This window comes from Frieseomelitta varia, unplaced genomic scaffold (genome assembly GCF_011392965.1).
Source record: "Frieseomelitta varia isolate USP_RPSP 00005682 unplaced genomic scaffold, Fvar_1.2 scaffold_228, whole genome shotgun sequence".
NCBI classification, from domain to species: domain Eukaryota; kingdom Metazoa; phylum Arthropoda; class Insecta; order Hymenoptera; family Apidae; genus Frieseomelitta; species Frieseomelitta varia.
The window spans coordinates 523,294-544,264 of NW_025109955.1; the positions used below are offsets into that span (position 1 = coordinate 523,294).

General features: G+C 38.2%; 1 protein-coding gene across 3 annotated transcripts in view; it reads right to left on the minus strand.

Moving 5' to 3' along the window:
- Positions 1–364: 364 nt before the first annotated feature.
- LOC122527605 (protein O-mannosyl-transferase TMTC1-like) overlaps positions 365–20,971 on the minus strand; it is a 348,996-nt gene continuing 328,389 nt past the window's right edge. For 2 of the 3 annotated variants that reach the window (XM_043651935.1, XM_043651936.1), the window contains exon 15: positions 13,335–18,115. In XM_043651935.1, coding sequence (XP_043507870.1) covers positions 17,930–18,115 — 186 coding nt within the window. In that variant the 3' untranslated portion in view covers positions 13,335–17,929. Of the gene's footprint in view, positions 379–13,334; positions 18,116–20,971 lie in introns of those variants that run through there. The other variant, XR_006306375.1, reaches the window with a different exon arrangement.

The following is a 20,971-nucleotide window of genomic DNA, read 5'->3' on the forward strand; positions in this document are numbered from 1 at the left end:
ATGGAATAGACTTACGGTTAAGGCTTATGGGCCCTTCGGTACTTCGAATTTGGTTGCAATGATAACGTTTTTCTTTCACAGGGTGAGTTGTTATTTAACAAAGAAAAAAAAGTGTTTCCCGTTTGTGTGAATTTTTTTGTTCGTTATCTTTAAAAAGTCTGTGTTAACGATAAAATATTACAGACAAAGAAAATAGGAAGATCACAAGCATCAGCACCTGATGCTTATTATGTTGGCAGATTTTAAATATGTAAGTTTTATATGCATATATAAAAGTTCACAAATGGATGGCACGATAAATTGATTAATTTTATTTTTTAAATACACTCTTTCTGCAAAAATCAGCGACGAAGAAAATATTAAACAAATTTCCACGATCTTAAAAAAATTGAATAATACAAATTAATTGAAAAAAAAGATTCAATACTAAATTTTAACTCACTGTCAGATTTGTCACATTGTGAAACGATAATTATTATAACGTAATTAATGATTGTCAATAATTAATTTAGAGGATTCAGAAGATAAAACTAACGAATAACAACAATTTTTATGAAAACACAAGCCACGACAACATCTCACTTTTTAAATCTAGAATCTTAGACCATCAGACATCACATTAACTTAACAAATTTATAACTTTATGAACTCACCTATGGAAAATCATATCATGTTGCAAACACTTCGAATCTTTTAAAATAAAAGTATTACCACGAGAAAGCGTCAAGCAAATAACGAATGAAATGTTGCTTTAATGCAACGTTGATCCCCAGATGAGGATCGAATCCAAAATGAATTGAAAGAACAAATATGGCTCGTCACACAGATACGGCCAATGATATGGTTAATGACCAATAAATTGAAATGGCAAGTATTTCAATATTATCCGAACGGGCAAACTCCGATAACGATTAAGGCGCATATCTCGACGTTTAATAGAAGGCAAAACCTTTAACCAAGTTAAAGTGGTCAGTTACGGCGGATAGCGTTGAGGAGCGATGGCGCGTTTAAGTTTCCATAGGGACTGTCTCGTCTCCGTGTAATTAAACTTCCGAGCTCTTAGGAAGCCCTAGCGTAGATCCGAGCAAACAGCACCTAGCAGTATCTGACGAACTCCTTTCCGGTGGTGAAGTCGAAGCTGCTCGTCGCTCGCTCGAATCCAATAAATACGTTTCCTCGTTGTTGGCCGCCGTTACTGCGCAAGTTTTCAACCAGCGGATTGAAACGGTAATGGTCGCCGTGAGAATTAATGGCCACGTTTTGAACTGGTCCGAAATTTCGGTCGTGAACATATATTTTTTTCTATTTTTGCGCGCTGGTTCGAGCTATTTTAATTGAAATTCAACTCATAGGTGGATTCTTAGTTGAATTACATTGTCGTTGCTTTGTTTGGACGTTGACAATTTGTAACAGCGATTAATAATTGGAATTTACGAAACGTTTAAATGTGATTTTAATGATATCCAAATACGTCATTGTCGATATGTGAACTAAATTCAGTACTGAATTTCTATATTGTATATATATATATCCTCTATAAATGGTTTCATATTGTATGTTTAACTTTAAATAAAAGATGTATGGCTGATAACTATGTGACTATAATATTAAGAAGTACGTGAAAAACAATACAAAGTTTTGTGGAGAAAAATCTCCAACAATATTGCAACAAATGATGAAATTATAAGATGAACACCTTACACAACAACAATCAATTATCACTGTATATTTCATTCTATAAAATTTCGTAACACTTACAGTGACCTCAATTTTAAACTAAAAGATTTCAGTGATGTATTTGTCTTTTGAATTCCACTAAATTCTACTTTAGTATAGGTGTTTTCAAAAATACAACCTTCAATAATAGTCTAATAATATAATAATAATAATAATTAGTCAAATTTGTTTAACAATAATTCTAGTGCTACAATATTCAATAAACGAAAGAAATCTGTACATTGCAACAGCATATTAATACTAGTAACATTGCAATAGCTAAATAATAGCAAAATAGTTAATTTAATAGTCGAATAATGGTAATAATTTTTACTACAATATTTAATAAACAAAGGAAGCTTTCAAAAACGCAAACTTGTCCAGAAATAATCAGATGGAACATACTGATAATAGTAATAATAACAGTAGGTCAATCTTCTTACCCGTACCAAGTACAATATAATTAATTTCACAAAATATGATCAATTTAAGACGATTGCAGCGCGCGCGTGTCTGCGTGTGTATGTCATTAGGGAGAAGAAGGGGATGTGTGCGCCGATGTGCCGGTCCGATGAATACCGATCACGTAGGCGCGGCCCGTGCAACGGAACGCACATCCATTCCGGGTTACTGAGGAGCAACGGCCCGCCACGATAATGTCCGGATTCGTATTCCCACGTGGTGCCAGGATCATGTAGATCCGCCTGCCATTATCGGGAAATCCGCCTATCGAAAACGTGATACCCGTCTTTTGTGGCGCGTAAATCAAACCGCGTACTGCCGCCGCAGGTATATTCGAGGACGCTTTTACGCGTTGCCTGATCCCGTCTGCTAGACGGATTTAACGATTCCGCCTTGACCAATTACCGTCGATATAAATGAGAACCAGAGAGAGGACCAGACCGGCTGGTCTGACGAACGGATAAAAGATCGATCTCGGTTAAAATAACCGATATGTCCCTAATGTGAGGAGAACTTTGTAGTAAAGTTTGTAGAAAAACGAGGGCTGGGGGGGGGGTGATGAGAAAAGTGATTGGTTTATTCGGAGTCTGCGTAGAAGGATATTTAACTCTTTTGAAACGTGGAAATATGTTTCAATTTTTTAGTGCTTGGATCTGGATGGTTCGTCATTATTCGATTATTCGTATCACTTTCAAATCGTGCAGTTTCCTATTTCAAGCAATTAAAGTGAAACTGTTCACACTTTACAATCAGGGGAAGCAATTTTGCATTCTTCGCTTTAAAATCCTGTGCCTCGAAGTAGAGTTAGAAAAGAAATGGGATTATGAGTTTAAGAAGAACAGTTGTAAGTATTGTTATCTTTAAAGTTGATAAAGAAATTTCTAACGTAATTGTTACTGATTCTCGTGCGGCACCTGTGTTTTAAACCTTTCTTCGTAATTGCCAATTGTACTGCCAATGTTCTAAAAAACTAATTTTAACTAAAAAAATTTTCCATTAAACGTATTCTTTTTCTGTCTCAATATTTGAAATTTGACAAATATAACAAGTATTTGCAGACTTCTGCGACTGACTGTACACGTTGAATCAATCTGAATCGTTGAAATTTCTTTTTACTATTTTCACGATGATAATCGCGACTTCGATCGGTGATTTTGTGCGATTGCTCTGACCGACTGCCACTGTTGATCGAAAATATTTCATGCAGAAGTGGAGTGGTTTTAAAGTGTATTGGATGTATTGTTGCAGTAGAAATGTCCGGTGATTGTTATTCATTTACGTGACAAAAATTGAGATAGATTTGCTCTGCGTCCTTTTAATTCTTTCCCGACGTTTGATGGTTCTAGCATAGCATTCGGACGTAAGAAATAAATACAACGTATATACAATAAAATATGCAATAAATAAAATATAATAATATACACTAAATATAATAATATATAATAAATAAAATATACAATAAATATAATAATATACAATAAAATACGAAATATCATTGAAGTAAAATCTGTGCCATTTGACGTATATTGTGTATAAAGGATTGATAGAACATAAAAAATACGAAACACAAGAGTTAAGATAACTATTGGTCTCAGAAAAGAGTTCTTCATACGAAATTCAACTTAATAAAAATTCAAAAATTGCTTTATATCGCTCCAAAGTGCACGAAATATATTTTAAAATCCTATATTATAGAAAGAAAATAGATATTAACTGGATTTTGCATAACACAATTGATTGAATTTACAGACTGCACATATAGGATGTGTCTGAACCAACACGGCTCGAGGTTTGTTCTACTTAAAGTCGCTGAGAGTTAAACTTCTCCTTTTCATTAGATAATTACGTATAGAATTTTTATGATTCTTTCTCACACTTAAGAGGGCCAAAAGTTTTTGATAGATCAGTCTCGAATTATTCAAAAACACTGCACCCTTCATATGGTTCCACTTTACAGGACCACTAACGAAAGAAGTATTTTTTTTGTGTCAAGAACAAAACTTTTAATGAGTGCGTGTTTTATTCAAGAACCTTAAAATTGATTGCGTCTGAAAAAAAACGCTTGGATTGTAAAAAGTTTCACAAGGAAGTAGTCACAAAGGAGCAATTAAAAGCAACTGCACTCAGATATTGCACTTCTACGCTTGTTTCTCGGATCTCACGTTCTTAGGAAAGGACGAGTAATCGTATCAATATTTTAAAATTCGTTTAAAATGGTTCGCAATTCTTTTGACGCGCCTCGATGTGTTTCATGTTCAAATTCGTGTACAAATTTCAACGGAGAAACGAATTGATTCTTGTTATAAATTTCCAATCTCCTCTTTGAAAGAAATTTCTGATATATAAAAATAACCCGATTAACACGCTCATCATTGCTCGTACAAAATTACATCCCCTCTTGTGTGTGTGGCTTTATCACATCATCAATAATTCAGTAATATAGAGAAGAATTCAATAATAAATAACGGAATTCAATAATAAATGGGATATCGAGAATAAAGGTGTATTCCACAAAGGAGAGAGAAGAATTTTAATAATAGGCCATTTAAACTGAAAATAATCTCTGAAAAATAAAACACATATTTCCTTTCGTGCTCAATATTGCATATATGCATATGTAACTAAACTAAACATAGTATCACCTAACTAAACAATACATGTATGCATCTTTAATAAAATTGGCCTTTATTTTTGGCATATTAATGGGCTACAGATTTTTACACGTTCGTGGAAAATTTGAAAGTGTATAGAGTGGACGTGACAGGCGAAAATATGTAAAATATCAAAAATACGATAGTCTTTATAATTTTTAATCGATGAAGTGAATTTCTATTTGAGCGTCTGTGCCTTTGAAAATGTCAATCCTGTCCATGAAAATGTCAATTTGGATAAAAAGGGCATGCGATTTTCAATATTGTTAAACGTCATCGTGTGATTTTCAACATTTGATGATCGGTAACGCTACTTGTAACGTCGTGAAATTTTCAGTGATCGGTGACGCGGCTGCAGTGTCATGTAATTTTCAACGCTTACTGATCGATGACGCTGGTGCAACGTCATGTGATTTTCAACGCTTAGTGATCGATGAGGACGTCGCGTAATTTTCAGTTAGTCAATCATTGATCAATGACGCTACAGTCGTGTGATTTTCTTCTTAACAAAACTTACTGGCTCCCGAAAATCATCGATTTGACAGAAAATAAAATTCCATCCCAATTGGTGCTTTAAAATTCTTCTTGATCAATAGCTCACGCAAACCAGGAGGTAAAAAATTCTATTTCGCGCAAACGTGCGAAATAAACATTCCACTGTGCTCTCTCTCGCACTCGCAGCAAATCTAAAACTAAATCATCCAAACGAGTCGTTTAACTCCTGAAAACTGAATCCGAGAGGTTAATCCGCCGCCGGAATGATAAAACGATACGCATCGGGCGTATCACCCTGTTGAATCAGATCGTACGCGAGGCTGGTTTGCAAAGCGTACGAATAATTCGCCGATCCGTCTCCCCCGCCCTTGATCCTTATCGAGGATCGTCTGTGACCCAGATCGGGCATAATCGAAGTGTTACGCGCGATATCGCAAAGCCGATGGCGCGTGCAGCTCGCGTCCTTTCGCGCGCGGCCGAACGAGGCAGTTGCCAGATCCAATCAAGCCGATAATTGACGCAGCGTCCGGCGACGCTGGCCAGGTCGGTCCGATGTTTTCCGTTTAAATAAATCAAAAGGCCGGTCGAAATGAATTTAAAACGCACGGGGGGAAACAAAACGAAGAGGAAGAAAAAATAAAATACCGGGAGTGGAACGAGTAGGGGGATGAAAGGGAAGCGAAACGCCGCGCGATGGTTCGGCGGCTCGATTGATTTAACCGTAACTTCGGTTGCATCTGGCTGGATTATCAAGAATTTAACGAACCATTGAAAAAGTTCACCGGGGTACCCTCCTGCCGCCGGTGTTATTTAATTATTCCTTCGTGTTCGGTGAATTCCGACCGAAACGTGGCGGCGAAGGCGCGGGCGAAACCGGATGCACGCGAGCCGGACACGCGCGATTAACGCGTTCAGCTGGTCCCTTTGTGACGATCATTCGATTGCGAGTCGAGGTTTTGCGAATTGTTGTTTGCAAAAGAAATATAATATGCATGGGTGGAACGTACAGATTTTATTGCCTTCGTTTTGTTACTTCGCACGTTCATCTTGCTACAGTGCTAGTTTGAACTACGGTTTAAAGCGGGGATCGAAATTTTCATTTTTTAAGAAAATTCTTCTCACGCTTATATATATATATATTTTAATGAAATTTTTATAGAAAGAAGTGTTACAGTTAGGAACACTTTGAAATAGTGTTTTCGTGGAACAGATATTTCGAATTTTCGAATTATTATGAAAGTCCCGTGGAGACGAGTTTAATTAAAACTTCATTTCTACATTCGAGTACTGTTCATTGAATAGTCGCTACAAATATTGCGGACTTTTTTTTTTAATATGTGCGATAAACGCAAGTTATCTGTCCTTCGACAATATAAAAATTTATGTTTTCATATTCCATCTGAAATTTTTATGTTTAAGAAAATTTATTTGTCTGTTCTCGTTGGACAATGTAAGAACACCTTTCGAAAAACACTTCTTTCATTCATGTTTCAAATAGAACCTAGCGTAAAAGTTCCTTAACTTTCTCGATCTCTCGTTTAAAATAACGAGAGCGTATTTTCTGAAGAAAAATATTTACGATAGATGGAATTTGAATTTTTTTTTATATCACTTCTTGAAATGACCCTATGCTTTTTCTACTGAGAATCTTATATATTTATAATTGTTGACTGTTAGTCCATCGAATCCATAAGATTTCTCACAACAATGCCAAACAAATATTTTTATACGTGATCGAGAATTCATTGAATATTATATGTTAGTCGATTGTTCCTTGTGTGTTGAATTGCAATGGTTTCTTCACCATTCGAAAGGAGATGATCGATTTCAAAAGGAGCCGCTCGTTTCATCTCGATGCTCTTCCAAGTTCTTTCCCCGTTTCAGATTTATAAATATTAATGGCCATGGAAATTGTACATGCACAGACGGAAGATCTTCATGAAAATGGTGGCTGCGGGCTTCCGCGAGAGATTTATGCGACGATCAGTTTGTATTCGAAACTTACGAATGCCCGTTTTCATTGATATTCGCCCGCGATTTTGCGTTTAACGCCGCTACACAAGCAGCCAGCTTACTTGTAGCTTTCTGATCTTTCCGGTAAATATCTGCCGATCGTATTTTGCCGGCAGACGAGAAGCGAAAGGAAATGCTAAATCGTTCGCCATTCACGCGGCAGAAAGCTCTCGAGGATTTACACGAATGAAATTATAGTACTTTTATTCTTTGACAAGCTTAAAATTTTAATTTCTAACGGTCGGTATGTCGTTTCTTTTATTTTGCGGTATAGTCCGTCAGTCAGATATAGTTAAATTCCAAGGCAGTACAAAACCATAGTTTCTGTGTAAAGCAGAAATTCGAAATTCGTACGAGAAGAATATCGCTAATATATCACCCACTGTTCTGAAGCATAAAATTAACATGTTAGGCGGACCTTAACTAGGAGCTTCTATAATTACGGGACAGAAAGTTGATAAAAATAAATTAACGTCGGTTCGGTTAATAATTTATTACTAACAGAAACGGAACTGTATGCGGAAGAAAATTTTCGTTCGACTCGGAAAGTCAAATTGAGCGGAATAAATTTTGTTAACGCAACATTGTGTTTGTTAATCGATAATTTAAGGTATAACGAGTTGTCATTGTTCGACCGCCGAGTATTTACACAGATATCAATTTCGTACAAGTTGCTCTCGTCCTTTAAACAACAACTTAATTCTATTAAATGCTAAGTTAAATAACGAGTGCGGTACCTTGAATATTTCGTGTATTTTTAAACTTATTTGAATTTGCCCCAGCGAAATGATTTCCGTATAATCTCCTCGCGCAATTCCATAAATAATAAATAACCGTATTTTTCGCTAACAAATACGTGAACAGCGTGCATAAAAGATACAAAGCGACGAAACAAAGTGTAAAACTCTAAAATTGAATCTCGAATGAAAGTGCGAAGAAAGTCTGCGTTGCCTGTTTCGAGAAATGTCAAAAGTTGGGATCGCGCGTTTTGCATTAGATTCGTTCAATCAAAAAAATCGTACTTGACCCGCATTTTTTTTTTTTTTTTCTTTTTTTCGGCAGCGGTCGATGTTGAAGGGGTGAAAGCTACCCACAAAGTTGGGGTTTCGAAACATATTTTGTTAAATATTTCGGAAATTATTGAAGATACTGTTTCTATGTACATTGATGAAATTGAAGTGTTTTTTAACGACGAATTTAATGGTGTATACAGACTTGTAAAAAAATCTTTCGTTTAAACAATACATTAAGAGAATCGTATTCTTGATCAATTTTTCCAACAAAGTGTTAACAAATTTCCTTGAACATTTGCTTATGAACGCTATACATTTGAACAGAAGTTACGGAGTTAAAATGGAATCTAAATTTTTTCATTATAAAACAATTCGCTTGCGTTTTCAAATCGTTCTCGCTGGACGTGCAAAGCACAGTGTATACTACAATTGTTCTCTGTCCGTAAATATGTTTTAAAATGTTAAATGTTGGTTCCTCGACGTAGAGAAAGGAGAGGGTGGAATAGCTCGAGGGAGAGACAAGGGAGGGGGAACGTTGAAGGGCGTAACCGCGTGGTATTCGTCCTCCTCTGACGTTTTCGCCGGTGGATTGCGCACAACCAGCGAAATAAGGGTTATTTCAATTGCGGCGAGCTAAACCGCCGGCAATTACCGTTACAAAATTACACGATACTTACCATACTCGCCAAAATTCTGCATTGCGGGTGGCCTCTATTATTTCGCAGCGGTGTCGTCTCTCGCTACCTAGGCGTACCCCATTGTGAACCAGGCGTAATGACGATCGACTCTTCGCCACCACCTGCGCAAGCCTTCTCTCTCCCTTAGGTGTACACAGGTGCACGCCAATTGGACACGTCGCTGGATTTATCCGAAGCGATGTTCGTCGTCGTGGATCCGCTCCTCTTTTCTCCCTCTGTTCCACTGGAAAACCTCCGGTTTTTTGTCATATTTACGAAGAGAATCCAAATGCACGTTTGTTGCATTTCAAATATTTGAAACGTTAAGTATTTAAAGAGAGAGAAAGAATGGTTTCAGATATTTTGTGGATTCGTCCGTTTGTTGTTTGAGCTTGAATTTAAAAAGAAATAAGGGGAGATCGTTTATTTCTCTCTGAAGAAATTTTGAAATTCTCGACACTCGACGATCAAAAGTTTCAATATATTTGCATACTTCCATTCGAATTGTTGTTAAATTCGAAAACAATTGATCATCGTTATCACGTTTCCCCACTCGTCATGCAAATCTGATTGTTTTATGAAGTATTGTTATTGAATTCGAGTAACAATATATTGACAATAATTTAACAGGTTCGAGGTGTTTCTTTCTTATCATAAGTACATTTCAATGCCATCATTGACAATATCCGCGGTTTTAGCACGGCGTAAAACATAAATTAACGGAATCGTTGATACGCTTCTCATAGTCTGCGTGAACAAATACGCTTAATGTAGTCGATATTCTATGTCAGAGAATTAATGGACCGAGCATGATAATAATTCGGTCATGAATTATGACAATTAATAAAGGTGGATCGATGTTGTCAGTTATATATTGTCGGATATATGTGCGTGGAAATTTGAATCATTGAATTCGCTTCCCTATGAAGCGGAAATATGATCAGCGAGTAATAACAATTAGTTGTGCCATTGCACGGGACACGATTCAGTGGAACAAATGGTGAATACAAATTGCAGATTCGTTTTGGTAAGGAATGATAAAGATAGTGATTTGATTCATTATGGGTGAAATAAATTATAACTGAATGTATAACAATTGTCATAGGATATAAATTCTCTTTTAATATACAATAATTTTATTTCTGAATATAATTTAATTTTTTCTTCTTTTTTTTTAGAAATAAATTAATCCTCCAAACATCGTACTTCAACTTAGGCATTAAATATGTACTAACAAATTCGATAATTTCTACGAATTTCGTCGTAGGGTATAAATTTTATAATATTGCACATTATCATGAATTAATAGACAAATAAAATAATGAAATTGAATCACTTACCTGATACGTCAGATTATGTAACGACTTATACTGAAATAAAAATTTTACTTTGTCAAAGACAAATAATCTGCGATAGTTCATACCAGAAAGAAACATTAAATGTCCTAAATTCTTTGAAAGTCAAAGACATAAAGAAAAGTAAGAATCGTGTAAAATGTTGTCATGAAAAACAAAGTACAATAGTACTCTGATTATTGAACGAATTCGGGTAGATATCGGGGCCGGCTTAATGATATTGACCTTGGCTCTTGAATGATTGCCACATCGGAGGAACTCTTCCTGCTGACTTTTCACAGTTTCAGCATGTCAGCTGGCTCTTGATGAAGCAAACTGTGCAGTGTTTGCGAAACTTCGACGACGGGAATCTTTAGGAGGTCAGACGCTAGCCAACGAAGCCAAGACCAATACAACGCGCTCTTTTCTCTAGTCAGTAACTTTCCTTGATTCAAACAGCAAAAGAACGAAATCAGGAATAAAACGAGCAACCTACTCTGTTGTTTCCATCGAGACTCAGAGTCAACGGTGATTTCGTATTTGTTATATTATGAGGAAATATGTTCAGCATCGTTTACGTGCAGAAATTTTTCCGTTCTTTAATTATTTGAAAAAAATATAAAAATTGTATGTAAACTGAATAGAAGGAAACGACTTTAATTTCATATAACGCGACTTTTAATAGAATAAATCGTATTTTAAATCTCTTTTAAATTCTTCTTTTTAAATACTTTAATACTTTAATACACTTTTTAAATACTTTACGAAAAATCGTATAAATCTCTGAAAATCCACAGACGTCATAAATCAACAAAAATTCGTATAAAAAATAACGAATTATTCTAATATAGCATTTGATAATTAACACTGTTAAACTGTTAAATTTCATAGAAATACAAGAGAATAAAAGTAAAAAAAAAAGTCCAGTGAAGAAGAGACCTCTTAATATGTACACCGGCGCTCACGATTTATTTTCGATCTGCCAAAACTATTAAATTAATGAAATTTAAATTAATTAATTAAAATAAAAATCGATCGCAGATTGAAATTGAGTTGAAACTTGGTAATTGAGGATAAAATTATCAACGGATTTGAGACACACAGATCTGTTAAACAGATGAATGCCGCCTAAAGAGCTTCAATCCATGAAGAACAAAAAATAGGGAGAACAATTGAGCGGGGCAGACAACGATGTCTAGTTTCGCCACCAGAATCTGCCGGACAGATCCAACAAGATTTGTGTAATCCCCGGATGGTGGTCGGACAACGTTGCATGTCGAAATATCGTTGGCCGATCGCGACGAAAGCGATCCACAAATTCGTCCCGTCCCGTCCCGATCGTCGAAACCGCAATTTTAACCAAGCGGCCGTAATTAAACGGACTAAAACTGGATAATTGATGAGGCACGTGTAGGACGAGGGTTGCGTGGAAGGTGGGTGGCGGGAGGAGAGGGGAGACAGATCGGCAATATTGGCGACGGTCGGATATCCGAACATAAATCGAACGAATATACGCGTACATGTATATAAACATACACTTTATTATGATAATTTATAATTGCATTCGTATTCACAATGAATATGCGCAATAACGTATTGTAATTAGATGTATAAACTGGTCTATGGAGTAATAACCTAGACTAATCAAGTTTTGCGGCTAATTATATACGGCCCACGTGCAGACTCGATTCCACGCCGATCTTTTGTACCACGATCTATTAATCGGTCCCGATTTCGAATCGGTATTTGTCAATGAACCGTTTCGAGAGTGAAAGGGTCATTAATTTCTAATTTCTGCGCGATGTCATTCTACTGCGTTTTTCTTTTTTTTTTTCTCTCTCTCTTTTTTTTCTTGGATTATTCTCGATATGAAAATATTCTCTCGATCTCTCGTTGTTGAAATATAAAAATTCCAGTAGGGATGTGTATGGTATCGTAGATTTTTAATTTTTCCACGAATGTGAATACACGAAATTCAAAAATACGCTTCTTCGTGCTGTAAGAATCAGAATTGAGGTATTTTTATATTTTGAAAATTTTATAGTGAAAATTATTCGTCTACCACTCAACTGTCGCGCTTTGTATGTATAAATAATCACGATTAAAGTAATATATTGAAACTAAAGTACACTCTCCGTTTCAATTAAAATAATATATCGAAGGTAAAGTGTGTTCCCGTTTCAATTTCAAATCAACACTCATTTCACCACCGTATATTTCGCCGAATGCGTATTTGAACACTTTCGAAGACGAAAAGAAATTCGAATTCATTTCATCAGTTTGGTAATTCCAGGAACGCCATTGAACTTCTATTCAATTCGGGTCTAATTGTTATAAATCTAACATTACGTCGCAGATTCTCATCGACGCGACGCGTTAAATACTCGTTTCGGAGAAAATGAAAGGTAAAAGAAGAGCGGGGAAAGGAACCTCTCTTCTTATCAAGCGTTCTTTAACTATCGTGAAAATCGCGAGACGTCAGATCGACACGGAATCTCGTCTCCGTTCGTCTACGTTATAGAGTTCCAATGACGATCGACTCTTCCGATGGAACAGTCGAACCCTGCCAATCAGAAACTTCGCCGGGAAATGAAAATGCGAGAGTAACGCGACAGCTAGTTCTCCGCGAATCGTTTCGAACTCTGTATTCCCCGAAAAACTGGCTAGGAACTGAACTTGGTTTGGCGATCCGTCGACGAACCTCACGATGCATTATCGGATTTTCTCCCCGGTTTTCGCACGTTTCACAAATAAGAAACGCGTGAGAAGTGTTTCACGAGTTTCTTCGTTTTCCCATTTACTCGTTTTCTTTTTCCCTTTTTCGTTTTCCGCGAAGTGAGTTCGTTCAAGTTGACTTCTAATCGTAGGCTTCCGATCCTGCGTGGAAAATGAAACACAACAAAGTACACTGAGAACGAAAGAAAGATTGTGAGAATCTCCCGTAAGATTGAAAAATCTTAAATGCCGGTAAGGTTAGGTTTCACTTTTTATTCGTGTTGTACTGTACACAATAAGCGACGAACAACTCTCGCCTGTTTCGCCTTTACTCGCTGAGCAATTATTGTAACAATTTCGGTACCGTTCTGGTAGTAAAGCATTACTATATAAATACTTCTTCGTTACCTATTCGTTACGATAATAAAATAACGTTTACATCGTCGTCTCAAAGGGAGTTAGCTGAATCCTTAAATTACATCGATTACCACACCGCCGACCACTGTTTCTCTTCATCAATGAAAAGTATCGTCGTGTCAGTTTTCTCTTAGAGCACTCCGGCAAGTCGGTCTGACTCGTGACTCCGCGCGAATCTTCAAACGCCAATCTCGTTTCCCGAGAATCAAGCGGACGACATTCGCGTCGAATTTCGTCGCGTGTACGCCAAGCGTTGCGTTTGTATATCGATCGCACAAAGTAAATTATTAAATACTCGATCGTGTTCGTTTCCTTTCAAGATTTCTGCTTAACGTGCATCAACTGTTTGAGAATTATTAACGACAATATTTATCTTGTAACATTTCATACGCTATACGGACTTCAATCTGGAGAAATCAATTTTTCTTTTCTCACGTGTCATCAATATTTTTTGTGTCGTGTATTTCAGAACACGTTCGATGATAGAAAAAAAAAAAAAAAAAAGGAAAGAAACGTTTACAAACTGAGTCGAGAAACCCAGCCCGGATCAGGCATTCATACATTTTCCGAGATTGTTTCCAAGCAAAGTCTGATCGAAATTGCGATTTCGTGAAAAAAGAAAGAGAAAGAAAGGAAATATGTATCAGCCACGCAACACTCAACCGACACGATTCAACCGAAGCAACGTCGACGCTCGTGCGACAAGCACATTTAAAAAAATATTTCATCTCGATCGGATCGACCTTCAGCGGCCATACTGGCTACACCAGCGATCTCGTTGCTTGGATCTCGCAACGAGATCGATCCTCGGAAACGGAGTTTCGCGAGGCAAATCGCCGCTTGGCCAATGACAGTCTCCTCTGTTTCATCACCAACGTGCTCCGATTTGAAAATTCTCGACGAGGAAATAGGGGAGTTAGGGAGAGGGATATATTACGGGGTTGAACAGGAAGGGTTCTCTGAGAGAGGAGATGGAACGTATACACGAACCAACGCAAACGTTGTCTATAGATTCACGTCACGTTTGTGCATCTTGTTTTGAAGCTTCCACATCGCATACAGCTCTCTCTCTCTCTCTCTCTCTCTCTCTCTTTCTTTCTCTCTGTCACGCATACACGCATTCGTTCCTTATCTCCCTTTCACATCCAACACTCTCGAGAGCGGCCGATTCTGATGAAATTCCGCGTGAGAGATCCAACTCGGATTATCATTACTCGAACGCACAATATATTCGTAATGGAGAATTTTTCAATAAGCATCGCCGAACGTTTCGATGTTTTCACGAGTCTTTTTTTTCTTTTTTTTTTTTCTTTTTTTTTTTTTTGTTTCGTTAGTATACAGCGTATATACATTGGTCTTCCATTAACGTTTTGGCAACGTTTCGACGGCATGGCGTTCGTTTAAAGCGGCGACTCACGGCCACGAATCGGGCACGCGATCAACGGAAAGAACGAGAAAGAAGAGCGACGAACACGTCGACGTCGAAAGGGAAAGACATACTCGCCGCGGTCCGAACTTCCTTTTAATTGAAAATTCGTTTTCTAAAGGTGACGTTTCCAAAGAGCGTGGCCACGCACAATCTCTCGGCTCTCCGCGATCGATTCGTTTTCCTTGCTTCTGGAACGTGGAACTAGTTTCCCTTTCGTTTCGACTCGCCGTCCCATAGGGTAGCTTTCAAATGAAGCTCCGATTGATTGGCCGCATGTTGCTGACCGGCTTTAATCCAGGTCGAAGAGTATTTTCAGATCGGGTTGCTTCAATCTTCCGACATTCCGTTGGTTGAAATTTTCTTCTCGTTTCTCGACACTCGTCCGACAAATTTTGAAAATCCGGCGGACATTTTTTTCTTTAATCGAAAGGGATCGAATAAAATAATATCGAAGAGACAAGCGTGTCATTGACTCATCGCATCTCTTATTAAATCCGTTTCATCCGTTTATAGCTAAACTGCGGATTATTATTTGTAATATACTGAGATCTGCGCGGATAAAGAAATTGAAAAGGTTCAATTTATTCTCTCTACTTGTTTTGCTGCGAAAACTGATTGTACAATTGTACGTGATTCGTCACAAGAAATGAAATACTAACGTTGGAAAGACGAGTGCGAGTTCCCAGAATGTGAGATTCATATTTTTATGAATGTGACTAAAGAAATGGAATCTAAATATTACAAGAAGCACTCAATTTTGATTGCTTTACATAATGTTGCGTTCTGTACATTCTTTAAATTCCCCACAAACGCGTAAACATCCGCAGCTGAATTATTATCTCTCGTAGTTAATGAAATCTTACTAGCTACATTATGTACAATGAAATTGTTCTCGGAAGAGGAAAAAGAAAGAAAACAGAAATCGCGCTTTACCCGAACGTTCGAAACGTTGCCGAACAAAGCTCTTCGAAGAATGACGTACATCATTATTATCCTTTTCTCCTTCTTCCGTCGACGCAATATTTCCATACACGATTTTCTTACAAAAGCCAAACGGCCAGAAACGCCGATACGTTCGATTAAACGCTAAATATTGGCACCGTGTAATTAAACGCGTGCGGAGAGCCACGTGTCCGGCGATCGGGGACGAAACACGCGCAGAGAAACGATTGTAATCGACATCGAGTTTCTGACACTAGAACCACCAAACTGGCTCGAAATGGCCGATAATTTTCTAACAGAAACTATCTTTTGGAAATTTGGGATATCTTTAGAGATTTGAATGATGTTAAAGTTCAGTGACTCAGACTTCAAACGAGGAAAACAAATCTGTTGAATTTAAATTGCTTTCGTTAAGAATCAGTTGAGAGAGTTGCCTTTACTTGCTTTTTTCCCTAACAGAAATTTAAAAGGAATAAGGTTCGATCAATTCTTTGAGTCATCAAAAATAACGAACATTTTCCTCTTACTCCTCATAGTTCAAATTTTACAATTTCGCTCGTTCTAGTGTCAGTACGCGCCTCAAGGACCAACTGGCTCCTTGTTAATCGGCGTCCACCATCGTCATCGCAATTGATCGAGAAATAATCGAGCAACGTCGTGCACGCGTTCGCCGAGGGTTTTCCTCCGATCGCGCGTCGATTCCATTTTCGTCGAGGTTATTTACCTACGAAAGTACGCGGCTCTGTCTCGTAGGAACGAAGTAGAGAAAGAAAAATACTCTTCGAAACGCCGCTTTCGCGAAAGGAGATCGCAGATCAGAATTCACCCTCGCGTGCATGTAATTCTCGTTGTCGATCGATCGTGCACGAAGCTTCAACGATGCTTCCGTATACATTCTGTCGTATGTAGTTCGCCGATTCACGTAGTCCCCGAAAAAAAAAGAAAAGAACGATCATCAAGGGATTCTCTGGATTGAGTTTTTATTTCCTCGAAATAAATCGACTCTCGTTCGATCCGTGTTCGGATTCGAATTTCGTCGCACATTTCGAAACTCGTCTTTCCTTTTTACGATTTTTTTCTTCTTTTCTCTCTCTCTCTCTCTCTCTCTCTCTCGATGAGATGCCCCTCGATCGCGAGGGGAACAATTACACGGAGGAAACGCGGCTACGTCGGGTAGCGTCGCGAGCACTGTTTCACTGAGAACGTCGAAAGCACACTCCAAGTACAGCAAATAATTGATTAGAGACACCTCGATGCTACCGGTAGTAGTAACTATATAACCAATCAGCCGATCAGTCGCTCGTCCACGTGTGAAACCATCGCAAGACTCGAATCGCCTTGTTTTCGTTTTCATTCGAAGATGGAGCCTCACTTCGCTTCGTATCGCCTGAAGATAGATCGTGCACGAGGCAAACTGCACGAATATACTTACAATTCGTCGGGTTTCTTAGACGGAAACGCGAATTGTTGAATCGATCCTCGTTGCACATCCGTGGTTTCACGATACTTTCTCAGATCTCGAATCACGCATCCATCCATATGCTGGGTCCATTCGGCCGATTTTATTTCCGAAGGAAGAATCACATCAGAGAAGAGAATTACATAAATTAATTGCACAGATTCACGCGAAGAAAGATTTATATTAAGTACAAGTGCTCGTGGACAATATGGAATTTGAAAGATATTTAACGTAAATAAGAGTAAATAAGAGAAATAACTAACGTATAAAAAAGTAACAAGAAAACTGTAGTGTAAGAAAGAGAAGAACAGAAAAGAATAAGAATACAAAATATTGTGTAACCGAACCCGAATGAATCCAGAATTCGGCCGAAACGTCGCGATACGTCTCTCAATTCCGTTTCCTCTCCTTTCGTCCGTTTCCAAGGTTTCGAAACGACGCGACGAAAACGAGGAGCCGAGACCGCGAACGAGCCTCCGACTCGAGGAGCGAGAGGGAACGCGGAAACTTGTTCGGTAGGCAGAAACTCGCGGAGCTGTTGGCGTTCGAGGCGAGAGGACGAGAAACGTTTAGACAGAAGGGCAGTTAGTCGAAGAGCCTGGCGAGCTAGAGCGTCTCCAGCAGGTTCTGAACGAGAAGGGCGGGAGCGGTCACACGTGCCTTTCCCTTTCTCGACTGTCTACAGGTACGTACGTTGCAACGGGGCGCTCGCTCCAGCTGTTCTGACTTGTTGCTGTCCTGCTCCAGCTGCACTGACACGCTGGCGACACGCGGTGTCGAACAGCCGCCCTCCTGCAACAGACAATTCGACATGTTTGAAGGGGAAGCCTTGACGTTTACCGCCTCGTCGAGTGTACACGCGTCGGAACACGCGTTCAAGAGACTACCCCCCCCTCACTCCATTGCTCTCGATTGTCGATCGTCTGCGGATCGACGCCTCTGACTTTTCGTTGTCTCGATGCGACTAAGTTAGTTTGCACGAAACTGTCGAACGTAATTTGAATACAAAATTGAATATTATTATAGAGAAATAGCGAGTAGTACATGAAATTCACGTTGAAGGAAAAATAGACACGAAAGATCCTCGGAGAATCTTCCAGGATTCTAGAAGGAATAAGGATGCTACCTGAAGACTATAAATGACACTAAAGTAAAGGCGGGAGAATCTATTCAATTCTATGCGAGCTGTCGAACAACAGCGACTTTTGATTAAACGTCGAATTGTATAATTTTATATTTTTCAACGACGATAAAAAATTGTCGATAATTTAGACTAACGTAAGTTTCATTTTTGGTTCTTATTTTAAAGTGAGAAGCTACTGATTTCGTAACTGTGAGTTCTTTTCGAGGATTGTAGCTATAGGTGAGACAGTAAGGATACTTTCAACCTCGGAAACTGTAAAAATTCGTGAATGCGTGTAGAAAGATTAAAAAATTTTCATCGCGACTAATTCACGATGTTTTTGAAGATTGAAATTTTCTCTTTACAATGAGTTCTTAAAATTCGCTGTACAATTTTTTTTAATTATTTTATTGAACTTGGGACATTAGGATTAAATGACAAGCTAAAGAGAATGGTTAATATCAGTTTAAATTGTGGATGATTTTTCATTGTCATTGGTACAAAATCACGTTTCTTTGATGAAAAATAAAATTATACTATTAATGATATTTATTAATGGATTCTGTAAACATCTGAAATATAGGTGTGAAAGTTATATTAATAACAATAATCTACTCGTTAAAGACAGATCCATTTTAGAAAATAATTTCTTGCCATTTTCCTCTTGAATTTTTTTCTGTCCACCACTGTATAATTATATTTAACACTGGAACTGCTAAAATGGTCAAAACGACCATTGTAAAATTTTTCAATTTCCCTTAGAAACTTTATAAACAGAGAGCAGCGTACCGTTAGAGATTTTTCGTAAAATATATACATAAATCAAAGCTCTGTCTAATTTATTGTATTACGAAGCTTTTCTATCTTCGACGGAAATTTTACGTTTCAGTCGCCGGTGGTTCCAGCGTTAAGTTCGAGGCCAATGTAATATATGAATGAAGTTCATACGTTATACGGGACAAAATTGATTAAGTGCACAAACGCTATTAATATCGCAGATGTTTAACAAGAAGGATGCTGGACAAGGCTACTTTCGAAAGCGGATTAATTTAAACTTTCCATGCTGTATAATGGATCCTTAGAGCCAAAAGTTAGGGTCTGGAAATTACTTTATGGACTCGGAAGACTGCATTTATGCAGGTCGTATGGGCTTGTGGGACGTGGCATCTGTACACTCTGTCGCGATGAACGTGTGATAAACCCATGATACCCATGGGCCTCGCCCCTCTGTTGACCTAAATCACCAACTTGTTAATCTCAAGACTCTCAAGCCAAGATACTTTCAGCTCGAAAAGGATCAGGTTAACAATTAACCCTTTTGCTACCGTGGACGAAGCGAAAGGATCAATCTGAATACTGCTGCTTCTTTTGAATAACGTCAGCATTCAGAATTTTTCGCATTTAGAAGGAACTTAAAATATTCCACGGCCATGGCAGATTGTTTCTTTTAAAATTGCTTTCAAACTGACAAAGACAATTTTGCTCGTAAATTCAAATTCTCCCCTGCGTTCGTCGTTTATCGTTAATTTAACACGAGATATTGCAGTAATTATTAATTAATTGCTGCAATTTAAGGAAATTAATTTCAACGAAAAATTCCCCATCGCTCCGCGTGTTTCATCGGTCGATAATTATCAACCGTACTCCCAACAATTTATTACCAACTCGTCAACTCGCTGCTTCGAAGCTACGATCGAATTGATCAACTTCGCTCTTCATAAAGCTGTCAATATTTCGCGTTTCGAATAACGATACCAATAACCGCCAACTCACAGAAACTAACAGAAAAGTACGTAATATTGGTGTTTACGGAGTGGGAAGAGGAAGGACGTTGAAACAGTAAAGAGGATGTAATGAACAGGAAGGAGAAAGAACTGTGACAGGATAAAAAAGAAAAAGAAGAAGAAGAAGAAAAAGGGAATAGACATCGATTCGAGATGGGCAAGTTTCTACGGAGTTGAATCGTTAACGACTGGAACGAAACCGGCGAAACGAGAAGTAAGACCGAGCGGAGCCGAATCTATTTAATTAGAATTATAGCGATACGACGTGACCGAAGAGTCTCAATTAATCTCCGAAAGAGTTTAAGAGGCAACCGGGAGCGGAAGTGCGGACTGGGCTCGTGGTATTCGCCCCTCCCCTCCCGCTAATTTGTTCAACTACTTTTATCGCGGCGTTTTCCACGGACAGAGAACGAAAAGAGAGAGAGAGAGAGAGAGAGAGAGAGAGACACTCAGCTACGAAACGTGAAATGAAGCGAACGTCGCGGAAAGAATGGCGGAAATATTGAAAGGCGCGGATCAAAGGGAAAGGGTCATAAAGTAGGATGAACGTCGAGAGGTCTGGAAACTTAATAGAAGTATTAATATTGTGCAGTCGTTTTCGATCGTGTCGCGTTCCTTCGCCCCGTAGGCAATTTCGACGTTCGACGACGAAACTAATAAATTTTATTATCGAAAGTTTTACAATTTCAGTTCCGGGGGGTAGCGCGGCACCGGGATTGCCAGCGAGTGATTAATTATCGG